The sequence below is a fragment of the Oryx dammah genome, unplaced genomic scaffold, assembly GCF_014754425.2.
Source record: "Oryx dammah isolate SB20612 unplaced genomic scaffold, SCBI_Odam_1.1 HiC_scaffold_29, whole genome shotgun sequence".
Lineage (NCBI taxonomy): Eukaryota > Metazoa > Chordata > Mammalia > Artiodactyla > Bovidae > Oryx > Oryx dammah.
In genome coordinates, this window is record NW_024070213.1 from 6,037,160 (window position 1) to 6,057,505 (window position 20,346).

The 20,346-nt window shown below is 50.7% G+C and overlaps 1 protein-coding gene across 1 annotated transcript; it reads left to right on the top strand.

Annotated features, from left to right (window-relative positions):
- Nucleotides 1-2,239: 2,239 nt before the first annotated feature.
- Nucleotides 2,240-16,425, top strand: MCAT (malonyl-CoA-acyl carrier protein transacylase). The gene is made up of 4 exons (XM_040233148.1): nucleotides 2,240-2,690; nucleotides 4,042-4,129; nucleotides 12,708-12,925; nucleotides 15,161-16,425. Exons 1-4 carry the CDS (start codon nucleotides 2,262-2,264, stop codon nucleotides 15,587-15,589), a joined length of 1,164 nt encoding a protein of 387 aa, XP_040089082.1. The 5' UTR covers nucleotides 2,240-2,261; the 3' UTR covers nucleotides 15,590-16,425.
- Nucleotides 16,426-20,346: the final 3,921 nt, after the last annotated feature.

Genomic DNA, 20,346 nt, shown 5'->3' on the forward strand with positions numbered 1-20,346 from the left:
TCTGCCATAAGGGTGGTGTCATCTGCATATCTGAGGTTATTGGTATTTCTCCTGGCAGTCTTGATTCCAGCTTGTGTTTCTTCCAGTCCAGCATTTCTCATGATGTACTCTGCATATAAGTTAAATAAGCAGGGTGACAATATACAGCCTTGACATACTCCTTTCCCTGTTTGGAACCAGTCTGTTGTTTCATGTCAGTTCTAACTGTTGCTTCTTGACCTGCATACAGATTTCTCAGGAGGCAGGTCAGATGTTCTGGTATTCCCATCTCTTGAAGAATTTTCCACAGTTTGTGGTGATCCACACAGTCAAAGGCTTTGGCATAGTCAATAGCAGAAATAGATGTTTTTCTGGAACTTTCTTGCTTTCTCAATAATCCAGTGGATATTGGCAATTTGATCTCTGGTTCCTCTGCCTTTTCTAAAACCAGCTTGAACATCTGGAAGTTCACAGTTCATGTACTGTTGAAGCCTGCCTTGGAGGATTTTGAGCATTACTAGCATGTGAGATGAGTGCAATTGTGCGGTAGTTTGAGCATTCTTTGCCATTGCCTTTCTTTGGAATTGGAATGAAAACTCACCTTTTCTGGTCCTGTGGCCACTGCTGAGTTTTCCAAATTTGCTGACATACTGAGTGCAGTACTTTCACAGCATCATCTTTCAGGATTTGAAACATCTCAACTGGAATTCCATCACCTCCACTAGCTTTGTTCATAGTGACGATTTCTAAGGCCCACTTGATTTCACATTCTAGGATGTCTGGCTCTAGGTGAGTGATCATACCTTCATGATAATCTGGGTTGTGAAAATTATTTTTGTATAGTTCTTCTGTGTATTCTTGCCACCTCTTCTTAATATCTTCTGCTTCTGTTAGGTCCAGACCATTTCTGTCCTTTATTGAGCCCATCTTTGCATGAAATGTTCCCTTGGTATCTCTAATTTTCTTGAAGAGATCTCTAGTCTTTCCCATTCTGTTGTTTTCCTCTATTTCTTTGCATTGATCACTGAAGAAGGCTTTCTTATCTCTCCTTGCTATTCTTTGGAACTCTGCATTCAAATGGGTATATCTTTCATTTTCTCCTTTGCTTTTCACTTCTCTTCTTTCCACAGCTATTTGTAAGGCCTCCTCAGACAGCCATTTTGCTTTTCTGCCTTTCTTTTTTGGGGGGATGGTCTTGATCCCTGCCTCCTATACAATTTCATGAAACTCCGTCCATAGTTCATCAGGCACTCTATCAGATCTAGTCCCTTAAATCTATTTCTCACTTCCACTGTATAATCATAAGGGATTTGATTTAGGTCATACCTGAATGGTCTAGTGGTTTTCCCTACTTTCTTCAATTTAAGTCTGAATTTGGCAATAAGGAGTTCCTGATCTGAGCCACAGTCAGCTCCCGTACTTGCTTTTGCTGACTGTATAGAGGTTCTCCATCTTTGGCTCCAAAGAATATAAACAATCTGATTTCAGTATTAACCATCTGGTGATGTCCATGTGTAGAGTCTTGTCTTGTGCTGTTGGAAGAGGGTGATTGCTATGACCAGTGCGTTCTCTTGGCAGAAATCTGTTAGCCTTTGCCCTGCTTCATTCTGTACTCCAAAGCCAAAGTAACCCTAACCACAGTAAGTGAGAAATTAAAACAGGCTAATGTCTGAAAAAATATCCAGGGCTCTGTCCAATGTAACATATGTGTACTGAAAGCTTACACTGTGTCTGGGTTGTAGGAATTATTAATATAAAAGAGAGCACAGCAGTGCAGTTAATCAAATACAATAAGGAAGTAAGTGAGGAATTAAAACAGGCTAATGTCTGAAAAATATCCAGGACTCTGTCCAATGTAACATATGTGTACTGAAAGCTTACACTGCGTCTGGGTTGTAGGAATTATTAATATAAAAGAGAGCACAGCAGTGCAGTTAATCAAATACAATAAGGAACATGGAAGCGTTTCAAGCACTTGTCCACCGCTAGGTTGAATATTATATTGCGTTAAGTTGCTTAGTCCATAAATGTTTGTGAGGGCTCAGGGTGCGGTGTGGTGTTTTCTTCTTTCCCGCGCAGGTTTAATTAAGCACGTGCCCCACGGATCCCGAGAGCCCAGTCACTAGTTTCAGAGCCTGGGCCGGAACTGGTACTCGCGGAACCTTTCTTCCCGCGGGTGCCTCAGCCCGCCCGGCGGGAAATACATCAAGGACCGCGCCGCACCTCCGGAAGTCGGGTCTCGGTCGCCCCGGTTACGCGCGTGGGGGCCGGGTTCCCTCACCATGAGTGTCCGGGTCGCGCGGGCCGCCGGGGCCTGGGCCCGAAGCGTGAGCGGCCGCCGCGGCTCCTCGAACTGCCCGCGGCCTCCGCCGGCTGCTGTGGACGTGGCGGCGCTGCTGCGAGAGGCGACCGCGGCGGACGGAGGGTCCCGGGACGCGGAGGTGGCGGCGGGACGGCGGGAGCCCGGCCAGTGCTCGGTGCTGCTCTTCCCCGGCCAGGGCAGCCAGGTGGTGGGCATGGGCCGTGGGCTGCTCCGCTTCCCGCGCGTCCGCGAGCTTTACGACGCCGCCCGCCGCGTGCTCGGCTACGACCTGCTGGAGCTGAGCTTGCGCGGGCCGCGGGAGGCCCTGGACCGCACTGTCCACTGCCAGCCCGCCGTCTTCGTGGCTTCGCTGGCCGCCGTGGAGAAACTGCATCACCTGCAACCCGCGGTGAGGCCTGGGGCTCCCTCCTGTTGGGCTCGCCGCGTCCACTTCGGTTTTGCAGGTCCTTCCTGAGGTCCCACCTGTGCCAGACGCTGCGGTAGGCGCAGGAGATAAACTGGCGTGATCAAAACGAGGATCGGTGCTTGCGTTTTAGGGCAGGGAGATAGATCAGTTCAGTTCAGTCGCTCAGTTGTGTCCGACTCTTTGCAACCCCATGGACTACAGCACGCCAGGCCTCCCTGTCCATCAGCGACTCCTGGAGCTTATTCAAACTCATGTCCATCGCGTCGGTGATGCCATCCAACCATCTCATCCTCTGTGGTCTCCTTCTCCTCCCGCCTTCAATCTTTCCCAGCATGAGGGTCTTTTCCAGTGAATCAGTTCTTCGCATCAGGTGGCCAGAGCATTAGAGTTTCAGCTTCAGCATCAGTCCTTCCAGTGAATATTCAGGGCTGATTTCCTTTGGGATGGACTGGTTGGATCTCCTTGCAAGGAGATAGATAACAGAGAATAAAATATACTGTGAAAATTGCCTAGAGTGTGAAGGGAGTGAAGGGCCAGTTTCGATTGTAAGTGATCCTTAATCATTTAATGAATTAATAAACGGTTTTAGAAGGATGAACCTTCGTTCATGAAGGGTTGTTGAGAAGATGATGAAAGTATTCCTTCACTTGAAGTTGTGGGATGATTTAATATCAAAACATGTTAAGACAGAACTTTACTCCATTTCATCCTCACCACAACCTTGTGAGGTTGGTAGCATTATTTTATGGATGGGGAAAGAGGAGGGCAGAGATAGTAATTAGCTTAAGGGGTCCTGTGAAATCGTGATAACATTCACCCAGTGTTTATCCTGGGCCAGCTCTGTGCTGAGCGATTTAGAGGCCTTATCTCCATGTAATTCTCTCTTAGCAACCCTGTGGGGGTAGATTGAGCTCTGCCCATTTCACAGATGAGATAACTGAGGTGAGGAGGTTAGGGGACTCTCCCAGGCTAAGCATCAAATCCTGCTCTCTGTGACTGTGAAGGGCATGCACTTAACTTCTGTACTTGGTGCCCTCTGTCTCCATCGGCCTGAGAGGTAGAAGCAGGAGAATCCAGAGCCCTGGGTTGGAGTCACAGCTTAACCACGGAGTCCAGTGGGAGGGTTTGACCTCCCTTGCCAGGGAAGTTCCGCATCAGTAAAGGGCTGGTCAGTGATGGTCGAGGCACTTCAGTGTGTCATCCTCTAGCTGGAGCACCAGGCCAGCAGAACCTGGCTCCCTGAGCTGCTGAACACTGTCGGCTCGCGAGTGCGGAGCCCCAGACAACTCCCCTGAGAACGCGGCCTCATGTTCTTCTGCATCTGTCCCTGCAGGTTATTGAGAACTGTGTTGCTGCTGCTGGATTCAGTGTGGGAGAATTTGCAGCCCTAGTGTTTGCTGGAGCCATGGAATTTTCTGAAGGTACCCGGGAAGGGAATTGATTTTATGCATGGGGTGTTGTCTTGCTGGGCCCACTGAGGACAAGGGGCACCGCCAAAAACAATTCTGGACCTACTCAGGGGTTAGAGAAGGGGACACATGGGTGGGGATGACAGTGGGACCTGAGGACCAGACTTCACCTGATTTGCAGCTTGAAGGATTTCTCAGGGAATTTCTTTCTCCTCTTAGTCTTGAGAAAGCATCTTGCTTCTGTCTGTCCCACTGTTCGTGTGCATTCTTAGTCCACTCACGTACCTCCACTGCCTGTCATGTGATAGATGCTCAGTAGATACTGATTAAGTGGAAGAGAATAAATCAGTGTTTGATCTTGAGATCAGTTTCATTTCTTAAGGTTTTTGTGTGTAAACAGGTCAACATTTTGCTTATAGTTAAGTACAAAGGACTTGAACAGACATGTCTCTAAAGATCTGCAGAGAGCCAGTGAGTACATGACAAGACGTGCGACGTCACAGCCACCGCATTGCAGCCCTTCAGTTCAGTGCAGCTGCTCAGTGTCCGACTCTGCAGCCCCTGGACTGCAGCACGCCAGGCTTCCCGTTCATCATGAGCTCCTGGAGCTTACACAAACTCAGACTCATGTCCATTGAGTCGGTGATGCCATCCCACCATCTCCGCCTCTGTTGTCCCCTTCTCCCGCCTTCAATCTTTCCCAGCATCAGGGTCTTTTCAAATGAGTCAGTTCTTCGCATCAGGTGGCCAAAGGATTGGAGTTTCAGCTTCAACATCAGTCCTTCCAATGAATATTCAGGGCTGATCTCCTTTACGATGGACTGGTTGGATCTCCTTGCCATCCAAGGGACTCTCAAGAGTCTTCTCCAACACCACAGTTCAAAAGCATCCATTCTTCGGCACTCATTTTTCTTTATAGTCCAACTCTCACATCCATATATGACCACAGGAAAAACCATAGCCTTGACTAGATGGACCTTTGTTGGCAAAGTGGTGTCTCTGCTTTTTAATATGCTGTCTAGCTTGGTCATTGCTTTTCTTCCAAGGAGCAAGTGTCTTTTAATTTCATGGCTGCGGTCACCATCTGTAGTGATTTTGGAGCCCAAGAAAATAAAGTCTGTCACTATTTCCACTGTTTACCCATCTATTTGCCCTGAAGTGATGGGACCAGATGCCATTCAGTTTTCTGAATGTTGAGTTTTAAGCCAACTTTTTCACTCTCCTCTTTCACTTTTCATCAAGAGGCTCTTTTAGTTCTTTTTCGCTATCTGCCATAAGTGTGGTGTTATATGCATATCTGAGGTTAATGCTGTTTCTCCCAGAAATCTTGATTCCAGGTTGTGCTTCATCCAGCTTGGCATTTTGCATGATGTACTCTACATATAAGTTAAAGAAGCAAGGGGACAATATAAGCCTTGACATACTCCTTTCCCAATTTGGAACCAGTCTGTTGTTCCATGTCCAGTTCTAACTGTTACTTCTTGACCTGCATACAGATTTCTCAGGAGGCAGTGGTCCGGTGTTTCCATTTCTTTAAGAATTTTCCACAGTTTATTGGAAAGACTAGAGATCCCTTCAAGAAAATTAGAGATACCAAGGGAACATTTTATGCAAAGATGGGCACAATAAAGGATAGAAATGCTATGGACCTAACAGAAGCAGAAGATACTAAGAAAGGGTGGCAAGAATACACAGAAAATCTATGCAGAAAAGATCTTCGCGACCCAGATAATCACGATGGTGTGATCACTCATCTAGAGCCAGACATCCTGGAATGTGAAGTCAAGTGGGCCTTAGGAAGCATCACTATGAACAAAGCTAGTGGAGGTGATGGAATTCTGTGGGGGGCGCTCCGCAGAAAGAGAGAGGCAGTGGAACTTCCCTCAGCAAAGCCGAGGGGTCCCGAGGAGAGGTGAGCCTGCTGTCCGCCAGCCCAGCCTCTCGGCAAACGAGAGACAATCAGACGCGACGGGTTCCCTCTGAGCAGTTCTGCTTTATTGCCACAAACTCTTGGTTTATATAGACAAGCAAGGGGGTTCTGCAAGGGACCTCCCATAGTTGCACCAGTCACGTTAAAGGTCAAATTGTCATGCGCTTCATTGTAACAGGAGTCTGTGGTGATCACGCACTGTCCACGTGCACGGAAATCAAGAGAGCCAATCAAAAACTGTAACATAGACCACACCCCTATCTCTTCTGCCAGACGCCATCTTAGTTTCCCACCGCAAAAGCTAGCCCCCCCCCCCTTTTTTTTTAAGGTTTCCCACGCAGGGCCCCACAGAATTCCAGCTGAGCTATTTCAAATCCTAAAAGATGATGCTGTGAAAGTGCTGCACTCAATACGCCAGCAAATTTGGAAAACCCAGCAATGCCCACAGGACTGGAAAAGTTCAGTTTTCATTCCAATCCCAAAGAGAGGCAATGCCAAAGAATGCTCAAACTACCACACAATTGCACTCATCTCACACGTTAGTAAAGTAATGCTCAAAATTCTCCAAGCCAGGCTTCAACAGTGTGTAAACCATGAACTTCCAGATGCTCAAGCTGGACTTAGAAAAGGCAGAGGAACCAGAGATCAAATTGCCAACATTCGTTGGATCATTGAAAAAGCGAGAGAGTTCCAGAAAAGCAACTACTTCTGTTTTATTGACTGCCCAAGCCTTTGACTGTGTGGATCACCACAAACTGTGGAAAATTCTTAAAGAGATGGGAATACCAGACCACCAACCATTAGGGAAATACAAATCAAAAGCACAGTGAAGTACCACTTCATGCCCACCAGGATGGCTTTAATTTAAAAAACAAGAGGAAAATAGCAAGTGTTGGCAAGGATGTAGGAACCTCACACACTGATGAAATATAAGGCAGCGCCGCCGTTGTGGAAAGCAGTTTGGTGGATCCTCAGGGTAAACATGGAGTTGCTGTGTGGCCTGGTGGCTCTGCTCCCAGGTCTGTACCTAAGAGACGGAGACACATGTCCACACTGGAAAACCTGCACACAGATGCTTGTAACAGCGCTATTCATATTCGTTTCCAAAAGGCAGAAACGATCCAGATGTCCATAATCAGATGAGTGGGTAAACAAATTGTGGTAGATCGACCCAGTGGAATATTCAGCCATGAAAAGAAGTAAAAGACTGATGTGGGAGCATGGAGGGACATCAGAAACCTGCTGGGTGACAGAAGCCGGACACAGAGCTCCCTTATTTTTCTGTGAAATGTCCAGATACATAAATTCACAGACAGCTGATTAGAGGTTACTGGGGGTGGAGGCAAGGAGAAATGGAGAGTGAGTGCTCAGTGGGTATGGGATGTTTTGTGGGCTGATGGAAAGGGTTTTTTGGCCATTCCGGGTCTTTGTTGCTGCCCACAGGCTTTTCTCTAGGTGTGGCAAGCAGGGGCTCCTCCCTAGGTGTGGCGCACAGGCTTCTCACATGGCAGAGCACCAGCTCTCGAGTGTGGGCTTGGTAGTTGCTGCATATAAGCCTAGCTGCCTGACAGCATGTGGAAACTTCCCAGACCAGGGATTGAACCCGTGTCCCAGCATTTGCTGGTGGCTTCTTAACCACTAGACCACCAGGAAAGTCCTGTACCTTCTGAATACAACAAATACTGCTGCATTTATGCACTTAAAACTGGTTATATTTTATGTGAATTTCACCTCTTTTTTTGAAAAGCATTATAGAAAGAAAGCCTGGTCAAGAAAGTGAAAAAAATTTTCATATTTCTGCATCCTAATAAAGATATTTTATAGAAACATAGTTTAATATGTACATAATTTGCAGAATTATTGATGTGTTTTTTCAGTTGACAACTTGCAGTTATTTAATGCCTGCTTGGGAGGGTCACCACATTGCTGTGTGTTCTCTCCTGCTTCCTAACACGGGCTCTTAATGTGTTTGCTCCATAGTTCTGCTTGTGTAAGGGGCTGAAACTCCAGCACAGACATACTCAGTGCTGGGTGAATGAAGGTGTGTTGAGAGAAAGGGCGCAGGGTTTGTTCCTCTGACCTTGTCGTCCCATCAAATCCTGGACTCGTCCCTTAACTGCTTCTTGATCTGGTCATCTCCTCCCCACCAGGGAGCAGGCCCAGGACCAGGGTGATGCTATCTAGTAATGGGATAGCATGAATCCAGTCCAGTCTTTTTTCTTCAGTTTTTACTGAAGTATAGTGAAGTTACAATGTTGTGTCAATTTCTGCTCTTCAGTGAAGTGATTCCGTTATACATATATACCTTTTTATCTTCATTTACATTATGAGTTATCACAAGATATTGAGTATATATCCTCATGCATAATAGTTGGCATCTACGAATCCTCCCCTACCTCCCCTCCCCCTTGGCAGCCACAAGTAGTCTGTTCTCTGTGTCTGAGTCCGTATCTGAGCATGTTCATTTGAGCTGGGGTTTTTTTTTAGTTATTTTCATATTTTATTTATTTATTTTTGGCTGCATCAGCTCATTGTTATACCGCGTGGGCTTCTCTCTAGTTGTGGCTTAGTTGCCCCGCAGCATGTGGAATCCTATTTCCCCTCAGTTCAGTTCAGTCGCTTAGTCGTGTCCGACTCTTGCGACCCCATGAATCGCAGCACACCAGGCCTCCCTGTCCAGCAACAACTCCCGGAGTTCACTCAGACTCACGCCCATCGAGTCCGTGATACCATCCAGCCATCTCATCCTCAGTCGTCCCCTTCTCCTGCCCCCAATCCCTCCCAGCATCAGAGTCTTTTCCAATGAGTCAACTCTTCGCATGAGGTGGCCAAAGTACTGGAGCTTCAGCTTTAGCATCATTCCTTCCAGAGAAATCCCAGGGCTGATGTCCTTCAGAATGGACTGATTGGATCTCCTTGCAGTCCAAGGGACTCTCAAGAGTCTTCTCCAACACCACAGTTCAAAAGCATCAATTCTTCGGCACTCAGCCTTCTTCACAGTCCAACTCTCACATCCATACCTGACCACAGGAAAAACCATAGCCTTGACTAGATGGACCTTTGTTGGCAAAGTAATGTCTCTACTTTTGAATATACTATCTAGGTTGGTCATAACTTTTCTTCCAAGGAGTAAGCGTCTTTTAATTTCGTGGCTGCAATCACCATCTGCAGTGATTTTGGAGTGCCCCAAAAGTAAAGTCTGACACTGTTTCCACTGTTTCCCCATCTATTTGCCATGAAGTGATGGGACCAGATGCCATGATCTTAGTTTTCTGAATGTTGAGCTTTAAGCCAACTTTTTCATTCTCCACTTTCACTCTCATCAAGAGGCTTTTTAGTTCCTCTTCACTTTCTGCCATAAGGGTGGTGTCATCTGCATATCTGAGGTTATTGATATTTCTCCCCGCAATCTTGATTCCAGCTTGTGTTTCTTCCAGTCCAGCGTTTCTCATGATGTACTCTGCATATAAGTTAAATAAGCAGGGTGACAATATACAGCCTTGACGTACTCCTCTTCCTATTTGGAACCAGTCTGTTGTTCCATGTCCAGTTCTAACTGTTGCTTCCTGATCTGCATACAGATTTCTCAAGAGGCAGGTTAGGTGGTCTGGTATTCCCATCTCTTTCAGAATTTTCCACAGTTGATTGTGATCCACACAGTCAAAGGCTTTGGCATAGTCAATAAAGCAGAAATAGATGTTTTTCTGGAACTCTCTTGCTTTTTCCATGATCCAGAGGATGTCGGCAATTTGATCTCTGGTTCCTCTGCCTTTTCTAAAACCAGCTTGAACATCAGGAAGTTCACGGTTCACATATTGCTGAAGCCTGGCTTGGAGAATTTTGAGCATTACTTTACTAGCATGTGAGATGAGTGCAATTGTGCGCTAGTTTGAGCATTCTTTGGCATTGCCTTTCTTTGGGACTGGAATGAAAACTGACCTTTTCCAGTCCTGTGGCCACTGCTGAGTTTTCCAAATTTGTTGGCATATTGAGTGCAGCACTTTCACAGCATCATCTTTAAGGATTTGAAACAGCTCAAGTGGAATTCCGTCACCTCCACTAGCTTTGTTTGTAGTGATGACTTCTAAGGCCCAGTTGACTTCACATTCCAGGATGTCTGGCTCTAGATGAGTGATCACACCATAATGATTATCTTGGTCCTGAAGATCTTTTTTGTACAGTTCTTCTGTGTATTCTTGCCACCTCTTCTTAATATCTTCTGCTTCTGTTAGGTCCATACCATTTCTGTCCTTTATCGAGCCCGTCTTTGCATGAAATGTTCCCTTGGTATCTCTAATTTTCTTGAAGAGATCTCTAGTCTTTCCCATTCTGTTGTTTTCCTCTATTTCTTTGCATTGATCGCTGAAGAAGGCTTTCTTATCTCTTCTTGCTCTTCTTTGGAACTCTGCATTCAGATGCTTATATCTTTCCTTTTCTCCTTTGCTTTTCACCTCTCTTCTTTTCTCAGCTATTTGTAAGGTCTCCCCAGACAGCCATTTTGCTTTTTTGCATTTCTTTTCCATGGGGATGGTCTTGATCCCTGTGTCCTGTACAATGTCACGAACCTCATTCCATTGTTCATCAAGCACTCTATCAGATCTAGGCCCTTAAATCTATTTCTCACTTCCACTGTATAATCATAAGGGATTTGATTTAGGTCCTACCTGAATGGTCTAGTGGTTTTCCCTACTTTCTTCAATTTGAATCTGAATTTGGTAATAAGGAGTTCATGATCTGAGCCACAGTCAGCTCCCGGTCTTGTTTTTGCTGACTGTATCGAGCTTCTTCATCTTTGGCTTCAAAGAATATAATCAATCTGATTTCGGTGTTGATCATCTGGTGATGTCCATGTGTAGAGTCTTCTCTTGTGTTGTTGGAAGAGGGTGTTTGCTATGACCAGTGCATTTTCTTGGCAAAACTCTTTTAGTCTTTGCTCTGCTTCATTCCGCATTCCAAGGCCAAATTTGCCTGTTACTCCAGGTGTTTCTTGACTTCCTACTTTTGCATTCCAGTCCCCTATAATGAAAAGGGCATCTTTTTGGGGTGTGAGTTCTAGAAGGTCTTGTAGGTCTTCATAAAACCGTTCAACTTCAGCTTCTTCAGCATTACTGGTTGGGGGATAGACTTGGATAACTGTGATATTGAATGGTTTGCCTTGGAGATGAACAGAGATCATTCTGTCATTTTTGAGATTGCATCCAAGTACTGCATTTTGGACTCTTTTGTTGACCATGATGGCTACTCCATTTCTTCTGAGGGATTCCTGCCCACAGTAGTAGATATAATGGTCATCTGAGTTAAATTAACCCATTCCAGTCCATTTTAGTTCGCTGATTTCTAGAATGTTGATGTTCACTCTTGCCTTCTCCTGTTTGACCAGTTCCAATTTGCCTTGATTCATGGACCTGACATTCCAGGTTCCTATGCAATATTGCTCTTTACAGCATTGGACCTTGCTTCTATCACCAGTCACATCCACAGCTGGGTATTGTTTTTCCCCTACCAGGGCTCAAACCCACGTCCCCAGCATTATGAGGCGAGTGCCTATCCGCTGGGTCAGCAGAGAAGTTCCCTGTGTTGTATTTTAGATTCCACATGTAACTGATATCATGTGGTATTTGTCTCTCTGGCTTACCTCTCTTAGAGTGAGAGTCTCTAGGTTCATCCCCTTGCTGCAGATGGCTTTGTGCTTGTTATTTTTCACGGCTGAGGGGTATTCCCTTGTATATATGCGCACCACATCTTTACCCATTCACCTGTGGACACTGAGGTTGTTTCCGTGTCCTGGCTGTTGTGAATCGTGTTCAGTCCGTTCTCACGTCACGATCATGGCAGCTGCCTCCCTGGGCACACAGCCCCGTCCTCCCACTTCACACTTGAGCTGCACTGAGCCGGGAGCCCTGCTTTCTAGCTCATCTGCCTTGCCAGTGTCGAGCTCTCCAGTGAAGGCAGTCATGCTTGATTTACTATAATTATGTTATTAAATTTCATATACTTGTTTGTACATCATTCCAGGCATCTAGAGGTTCTTGATTATTTTCCTTGTTCGGCAGCATTTCTCTGAAATAATTTGTAGTTCTCAGTTTTCACTACAGTTCAGGCAGGCTAGATATTATTATCTTCATTGTACTAGCTAAAAATTTGACCTGGAAGGAGGTCGTGACTTCCCTCAAGCGATGCAGCTCAAAGTCTCTTCCTTTCCACTCTGTGCCAGGGTTTCTCAACAGCACTGTTGACGTTTTGGACCAGATGATTCTTACTTGGCAGGCTGTTTATTGTAGGCTGTTGAACAGCATCCCTGGCCTGTGCCCACCAGATGCCAGTAGCACCTGCCACCCCCCTGATGATCAAAAGCTGTTTCCAGATACCGCCCTGGGGATAAAATCACCCTGGTTAAGAACCACCATCCTGCACCAGCGAGCTCTGAGGCAGGAAGCTCCGTGGGTTCGTTTGTACTATGCCAGGGACCATGCCTTGCTCTCTGATGATCGGGGGACCATCTCTGCAGTTGGGATCCCTAGAACGGCGGCTTGTGGACTGGTGATGGATCCAGTACCAGCGTCTCCAGTGAGGGTGGAATTTGTGGTTTGTTTCTCAGGCCTGGGCTTCCCTTCTCCATCACGTGCCCTGATTTTTCCAAATGCGCTTCTCTCCGTGTAGGTCTGTATGCAGTGAAAATTCGAGCTGAGGCCATGCAGGAAGCCTCGGAATCCGTGCCCAGTGGCATGTTGTCCGTCCTCGGCCAGCGTCAGTCCAAGTTCGCCGTTGCCTGTCTGGAAGCCCAGGAACACTGCAAGACTCGGGGCATAGAGAACCCCGTGTGCGAGGTGGCCAACTACCTCTTTCCTGACTGCAGGGTGATCTCAGGACACCTGGAGGTTGGTGTTGGCGGGAGCAGCCTTCCTAGAACCCAGTCCGATGCAGAAGGTGGGACTTACTCCGCACCTGGGACCCTGCTGAGCCTAACGGGTGCTCTGCTCAGCCCTGGTCTTGGCAAGTGTTTGAGGGCCAGCGTGTCTGTGGTGGGGCGCGTGCTCCAGCGGGAGGCTGGGTACTGTCCCCACTCTGCCACGTGCTCCAGTGATGAGGGACGACCGGACCCCGGGCAAATCCCCAGCCCACGTGGAAGGTAAAGGGGCTGAACCAGGTCATCTCCAGGGCCTCCCTGTGATACGCTCTGGCCTCCTCTCAGCCTCTCGTCCCCTCGCTTCCTCAGAGGAGCAGCTGCCTCCTGCTGGGTTGCTCTGCTTTTCCTGAGGTGTCTGTTTTTGCACACTTGCCTCTGTCCAGCCTCCACTCACTGCCGACATCCTTTCTCGGGCCGAGGACACACAGAAAGATCAACCAGGGTTCCTGCCATCAAAGGAAGGCAGCTGTGAACGGAAAACTCCAGGGTTTCAGGGCACCGTAGGGGTCAGGCTGGCTACCAGATGGGCCGAGGAGGCAGCGCAGGGGGCGCTGCGCAGAGGGTGGGGTTGCCAAGAGCAGGGGCACCCCAGGCCGAGAGGCGCCCTGAGCAGCAGGGCCGGCTCTGTGGGGTGCAGAAGTCAGGCTGCTGCGGCTCCGTCCTGTCTCAGCCCATCCAGTCCTCACGGCCAGTCCTGTGCTCTGAGCAGGGCGGCTCAGCTGCAGGAAGCTGAGGCAGAGAGGCCAGCGCCCTGATGGTGGAGGCGGGACGCACCGGAGGCACGTCCTTTGGGGTGATGGAGACAGATGGAGCGTGGTCTTGGGTGTGGAGCCCCAGGTCAGGCTGGACTCTGCTGCAGTGAGGGCCAGACCCCGCTGTACTGCCCACACGCGTGGGTCACCCTCCGTGATGGCTCGCTATGCTGGGCTCTGCTCCACGTGGCTTTTGCTCCAGGGCTCAGACAGCTAAGTGAGCTTGGTGTGGAATAGACAGACTCAGGGCACAGGCTGGTGACCTCTGATGAGCCACAGGCTGCACTGGCCATGCGTGGGCACAGACTACACTCCTGCAGGGTGGGGCCCTCGGAGCGGACCGAATGAGCACCATCCAACCGAAAATATTAACCCCTCCTACCCTTTGGGGGCACAGAGAGCTACCCTGCTATATTTTTTCATGTTACCAATCCCAGGGCTTGGTAACAAGGCAGTAATTGCTAACCCTTCTGTAGAGCTTGTATACCAGGCATAGTTCTTATCATAGTCCTGAGATAACTATTGTTGTTATCCCCATTTTTACAGGTGAGGAAACTGAGGCAGAGAGAGGTAAAGCAAAATTTCCCAAGGTCACTCAGCTACTGTGACTTCCCTTGAGTCTTCAGGAGCAGCTGGCCCAGCTTCTGAGCAGGCCATGGGTGGCGTCAGGTTGGAGGGACACAGCAGACAGGCCTAGGAAGCCCTTTGCAGGATCCCAGGGAAGGGCTGTCAGGGTCGTAGGCCTTGGGCTGTGTCCTGAAGGCACAGGATCTCTTAAGAATATACACCGTTTCAAAGATATTTGCCAAGTATGTTGTGGTTCTGAGGCTGGGCCTGTTAGTCCTGGGGGCCCCTCTGGATGGAGGAGCCTTCAGGGAGTGGCTTCGGGCTGCAGGGAAGGAGAGCTTTGGTCTTCTCTAGAGAAACACCAGATGAGAGCTTTCAGACCCTGGATTGTGAGATGAGACTCGGAGCCTCCTGAATTGTCATCCTAAAGTTTATGGAGAACAAGGAAACAAGCGTCAACAGTTATGACGAGTAGCAGGGTAGATGCTTTTTCGTGTATTAGATCCTTCCACGCCTCCTGTCTGGTCACTTCCCAGCAGTCTTATGAAGTAGATGAAATTGTGTTCATTTCACGGATGGAATAAAAGAAGTTCAAAGACTTGCCTGGGGCCACCGAGCTAGGGAGTGACAGAGCTGGGGCAGGACCGCGTTTCCGGGTCTCGGCTCTTTCAGGCATAGGGCGGCCACCTGCCAGGTGGGGCTTGTGAATGGCCAGGAGGGCTTCTGGGACACCAGCTTCGCAATTGTGCGGGGTGAAATACGCGGGTGTGCAGAGAGACGCATATTCTCTACGGAGGACTGATGGCGTCAGTCCGAGGTGACCCCCTCGCTGTGTGTTTCTTCCCCTGAGACTCGCTGGCTTAAACCTCCCTTCTTTTTTCTTCCAGGCTCTGCAGTTTCTCCAGAAGAACTCCTCTAAGTATCACTTCAGACGCACCAAGATGTTGCCAGTTAGCGGTGGGTTCCACACCCGCCTCATGGAGCCAGCCGTGGAGCCCCTGGCGCAAGTGTTAAAGGCGATTGATGTCAAGAAGCCCCTGGTGTCCGTGCACTCGAATGTCGATGGGAACAGATACATGCATCCCAGACACATCCAGAAGCTGCTGGCGCAGCAGGTGGTCTCCCCGGTGAAGTGGGAGCAGACGATGCACGCCATATACGAGCGGAGGAAGGGCACCGCGTTCCCCCAGACGTTCGAGGTGGGGCCTGGGAAGCAGCTGGGCGCCATCCTGAAGAGCTGTAACCTGCAGGCCTGGAGGTCCTACAGCCACGTGGAGGTGCTGGAGGCCAGCAAGGACGCAGAGGGGCCCCTGTAGGGCCTCCCGCGGGCCCTGGCGTGGACGGGCCCCGGCCGAGGACTCGGGCTCTAGGGGGCTGAGCCCAGCCTGGCCTTCCTGTCAGGCCGCTGCCTCCGCGTGAGCAGGAGAGTAGTGTGCTTTGAATGCCCTGTGGAAAGCACTAGAAGCGAGTGTTTCTTCACACGCTGGTGTCCATCTCTCCCCGGCATGCCCGAGTGCTGGGGGCTGCAGCTGTGCTGGTCCTGTGAAGACCTGCGGGTTCCACCCCTGCCTCCTGGGCAGCCCACGTTGCCTCCCTAGGGCCCAGGCGGCTGCTCTGTAGGCAGGAGTGTCCTGAGGCCCAGGAAGGCCTGGCCTGCTGCCGTGTGGGCGCTGTGGGCCATGGCTTGAGGCCAGCGCCAGACACCCTCCTCTGCTGGCCCAGCCTCCCCTGGACACAACGCAGCCAAAACCTTAGCTCCTTTGCCCCTGAATCCAAAGGGCTTTAGGACCCAGCGGGCCTTGGCAGCCATTTGGTCCCCATGACTCAACAGTTGGGAGATGGTGCCCCATATGTTTACTTACCCAACAGAAAGCATCGAGTGCCTACTGTATGCCAGGGAGCAAGTGGCCACTGCCTTGGTGGGGAAAAAGGCCCTTTAGCAAGGCGGGAGCTGCGTGGGGAGGGCAGCCCTGCGTCCTCCCCCACCCCGACGTCACCCCTTCCGACTACAGTCACCGAGTGCCTACTGTGTGCCCAGGGCCGAGTTCAGCTCGGGCCCGCCCACCGAACTTATCCTCAGCCTGCTCCACACCGGGAGCACGGCGCAGGGTCCCCGCTCCTAATATCAGTATTAAATGTGATTAGTTCTCAACTTCTGGGGTGGTTTTTTCATTACACAGTGATACTGGGAAAATTTCACTGGGGATGAAATGTCTGAGCTCGTCTTTAAACATCACTGTCGTGTAGGCATACATCAAACCCTGGGTAGGGTGTCTTTTTTAATTAATTGAAGTCTAGTTAATCTACTAATCTGAAGATTAGTTAATCTAATCTAGTATTAATTTCTGGTGTACAGCAAAGTGATTCAGTTATGTATATTAATATATATATACATTCTTTTTCATATTCCTCTCCATTATGGTTTAATCACGGGAGAACTGAATATTGTTCCTTGTGCTGTACAGAATGATGTTGTGGTTTATCTGTCTCTTATGTGTAGTACTTTGTATCTGCGAACCCCAAGCGCCTAAGGGTTTCTCATTTTTAGTTCTGTTTCTCAACTAGAGTGCTGTTGGCCTTTGAGGAGAACCAGTCTTCACTGTGCGGGACAGTCGCGTGCTCGTGGGCCGCTGTCCTGGCCCCTAGCGATTCCACGGCAGTCGCATTTCTGGGGATTGTGACCCTAGCCACGCCCACCTGTGTCCACAGCCCGCAGCCCTCCCACGGCTGAGAATCACTGCCGCAGATCCTTGTTTCACCAAGGCCTAGGTTTGCATGCTCTTTGGAGCACAATGAAGAACTATTTCTTCAACTTTGTTTTATTCAGTTCAGTTCAGTCGCTCAGTCATGTCCGACTCTTTGCAACCCCATGGACTTCAGCATGCCAGGCCTCCCTGTCCATCACCAACTCCCAGAGTTTACTCAGACTCATGTCCGTTTAGTCAGTGACACCATCCAACCATCTCATCCTCTGTCGTCCCCTTCTCCTACTGCCTTCAGTCTTTCCCAGCATCAAGGTCTTTTCCAAAGAATCAGTTCTTCACATCAGGTGACCAAAGAATTGGAGTTTCAGCTTCAGCATCAGTCCTTCCAATGAATATTCAGGACTGATTTCCCCAGGATGGACTGGTTGGATCTCCTTTGTTTTGTTAGAGAATTTCAAATCTTCACAAAGAACTTTGATAAGTTTGTATTTTATTTATTTTATTTTTGGCTGTGGTGGGTCTTCCTCACTGCCCAGGCTTTCTCTAGTTTCCGTGAAAGGGGCTACTCTATAGTTGCAGTGTGCGGGCTTCTCACTTCTCTCTTGTTGGGGAGCACAGGCTCTAAGATTCAGGGCATGGGCTCAGGAGTTGTGGCAGGTGGGATCTTCCTGGAGCAGAGAACAAACCCATCTCCTGCACTGGCAGACGGATTCTTTCCCACTGAGCCCCCAGGGAAGCCCTCATTACTTTGTAAACAATTGCTGGGTCTGCTGGAACCCCCTTGGCTGAGAGCTTTCAGTAACAGGCAGCCTGGGAGACCAGGCTGTTTCCACAGTCCAGTCCAGGCGCAGGCATCTGGCTGTGCCTCAAGCAGCTCTGAGGAGCACAGCCCCACAGGTGGGCGGCGGAGGGCGGGCTGTCCAGGCTGCAGGCCTCACTGCTCCTCTGGGCACAACTGTCTGTCTCAGGGGCCGCCCAGTAGGAGTCATGTAGCCAGTGGGTGACCACGTCACCCCTGCCCTCTGCCTGACGGGGACAAGCCTCTGGCTCTCCCTTTTGGACACTGGAGAGTCATTTCTGGTGGTGGTGTGGACACAAGATTGAGACCGGTGTCAGCTCCTCTGCTCCTGTGGAAGCTGCCACGTGGAGCATCCAGAGCGGGTTTCACTCTGGATCTCAATCTGACTGGATTGGAGGATCCTGGGGTGATGGAAGTCTGGGCCACCTCGGTCAAGTCCCCTGCCTCTGGGCCCCAGTTTCCCCCATCACAGGTGCAGTGGGCAGGGCTCCACCTCTGCTCCAGGAGCCCTTGGTTGGGGGGAGGGGCCCTCTCCCTGCCCAACCCCCCAACCTCCAGCTGAATCCTGCAGAGATGGCAGATTGTGCCGGGAGTTACAGCAATCATCCTGGGGTGAGGGCCCGGGACCTCAGTGGGTCCTGCATCCTGTTTCTCGGCAGGACCTTGGTCAGCTCCTGCCCCCACGGGACGATACCAGCGCTGTCCTTGGTCTGAGGGCTCTCACTCACCCTGAGGTGGGACTCGCACCTGCCACCACCTCTCTGGACCCCACGTCAGTGGAGAAGCTTGGAGTGCTTCTCTTTCCAGCCACCTGCCTCCCCGGGTCTGTCTGGGAAGGGGCACTGTGCCCTCGGTGGTCTGCGTGTTCACCGTGCATGCAGCGTTGCCCTGGGGCCTGCCAGAGACCTGCCGCAGGAGATGGGGGGTGAGAGGCATTGTGTGAAAATTCTCTAGGAGTCATATGGCCAGTGGGTGACCACATCACCCCTGCCCTCTGCCTGACAGGGACCAGCCTCTGGCTCTCCCTTTTGGACACTGGAGAGTCGTTTCTGATGTTGCTTGGACTCAAGATTGAGACCGGTGTCAGCTCCTCTGCTCCTATGGAAACTGCCACGTGGAGCAGCCAGAATGGGTTTCACTCTGGATCCCAATCTGACTGGATTGGAGGATCCTGGGGTGATGGAAGTCTAGGCCACCTCGGTCAAGTCCCCTGCGTCTGAGCCTCAGTCTCCCCCATTAGGGGGGCTTATCCAGGTGGACAGGAGTGAAGTGCTGGCCCTCCACGGCCAGATCCACATCGGCTCAGAAGGTCAAGTGCCATGTGGGAGCTAGAGCTGCGGCAGGCAGCTAACCCAGGCCCGGGCTGGCGTGAACCAGGAGACACAGTGGGGCCGACGCTCGCCCGTCTGCCTCCACGCCCCGGCCTGTCCCCGCCCCAGGGCCTTTGTACTTCAGTCCAGCTCCCCCAGCCCCTCTTCGGAGAGGACTCACCTCACCCTCTGCAGGCCCCGGCGTTTTCTCAGTCCCACACCCTTAGCCATTCTACAGTGGGCCCCTGGGCCTTGGAGTCAGCAGCTCACACAGGGTGAGCCCGCGGGTCACTCCCGGGTCTACAAGCTTGGTGGGAATGTGGTACCAGCCTGGGATGGAGAGTGAGCTCCCCAGACAAAGCCGGCTGCACAGATGGGGCATCCCGGCCATTGCCTGGGAACAGGGAGATTCTGGGCTCCACCCCTCAGCCCCGCCGGGAGGTTCTCGGGGCCTGACATGGTGACACCTCACAGGAAAGGGAGTGAAGTCAGGCCTCAAAGCCATGGAGGGCCAGACCTTGGGGAGCTGCAGCATAAGGCCTGGGGCAGTCCCTTCAGTTATGAAGGTTGGAGGTGTGCAGGGGCTCAGGCAGGATGGAGGGGCAGGGTCTGACTAGCCAGTGGAAGGTGGCGGGTAGCTGCACCTACTGGGTTGGCGCCAGGGCTGAGTGGGGGTCAGCAAAGACTCACCACCCCTGAGTGCTGCTGGGGGTGGAGGGCGAGCAAAAGATGCTGAGGGCCGGGGAATGGAATGGGGCTGGGGGAGCTGGAAGGTGGCGCACTCCAGCCCAGGGCTGGCACGAGGGGGTGGGGAGAGACAGCACCAGGGGAAAAAGGGCCCGCCTCTCAGGGTTTAGAAACTGCCCCGGGTCAGGTCTGGGGTGGGCTGAGCCCACAGGGTGGGGGCCTGGCTTCCTGCCCTGGGTGCCCCTGCCCAGCCCGCTCTGCACCTCGCGGGCGTGACGATCCCCAGCAGGGAGCCCTGGATGAACAGGCATGAGGAGGGCAGACGGCCCGATTGTAAGAGGCGCTGACAGCCGAAAGGAAGGTATCCCTAACGGCAGGCTTCAGGCACCAGGACATGAGGAGGCAGTAATCCAGCTCATGTAGGCCAAACAGCATGCCAGCCGTGAAAGGTGCAGGAAGGAGCTGGGAGCCGGGTGGTACCGCAGGCGCACTGGTGACCCGGAGCACGCCCTGCCTTCCCCACACCCCACCGGCAGGATGCAGCCCACTGACCCCCAGAGAGGACAGAGGCC

Coding starts and splice junctions, on each gene's coding strand:
- MCAT (XM_040233148.1), top strand. CDS start 2,262: ATGAGTGTCCGGGTCGCGCGGGCCGCCGGGGCCTGGGCCCGAAGCGTG. Junction 4,130..12,707: donor AGCCATGGAATTTTCTGAAG/GTACCCGGGAAG, acceptor CTCTCCGTGTAG/GTCTGTATGCAGTGAAAATT. Junction 12,926..15,160: donor TGATCTCAGGACACCTGGAG/GTTGGTGTTGGC, acceptor TTTTTCTTCCAG/GCTCTGCAGTTTCTCCAGAA.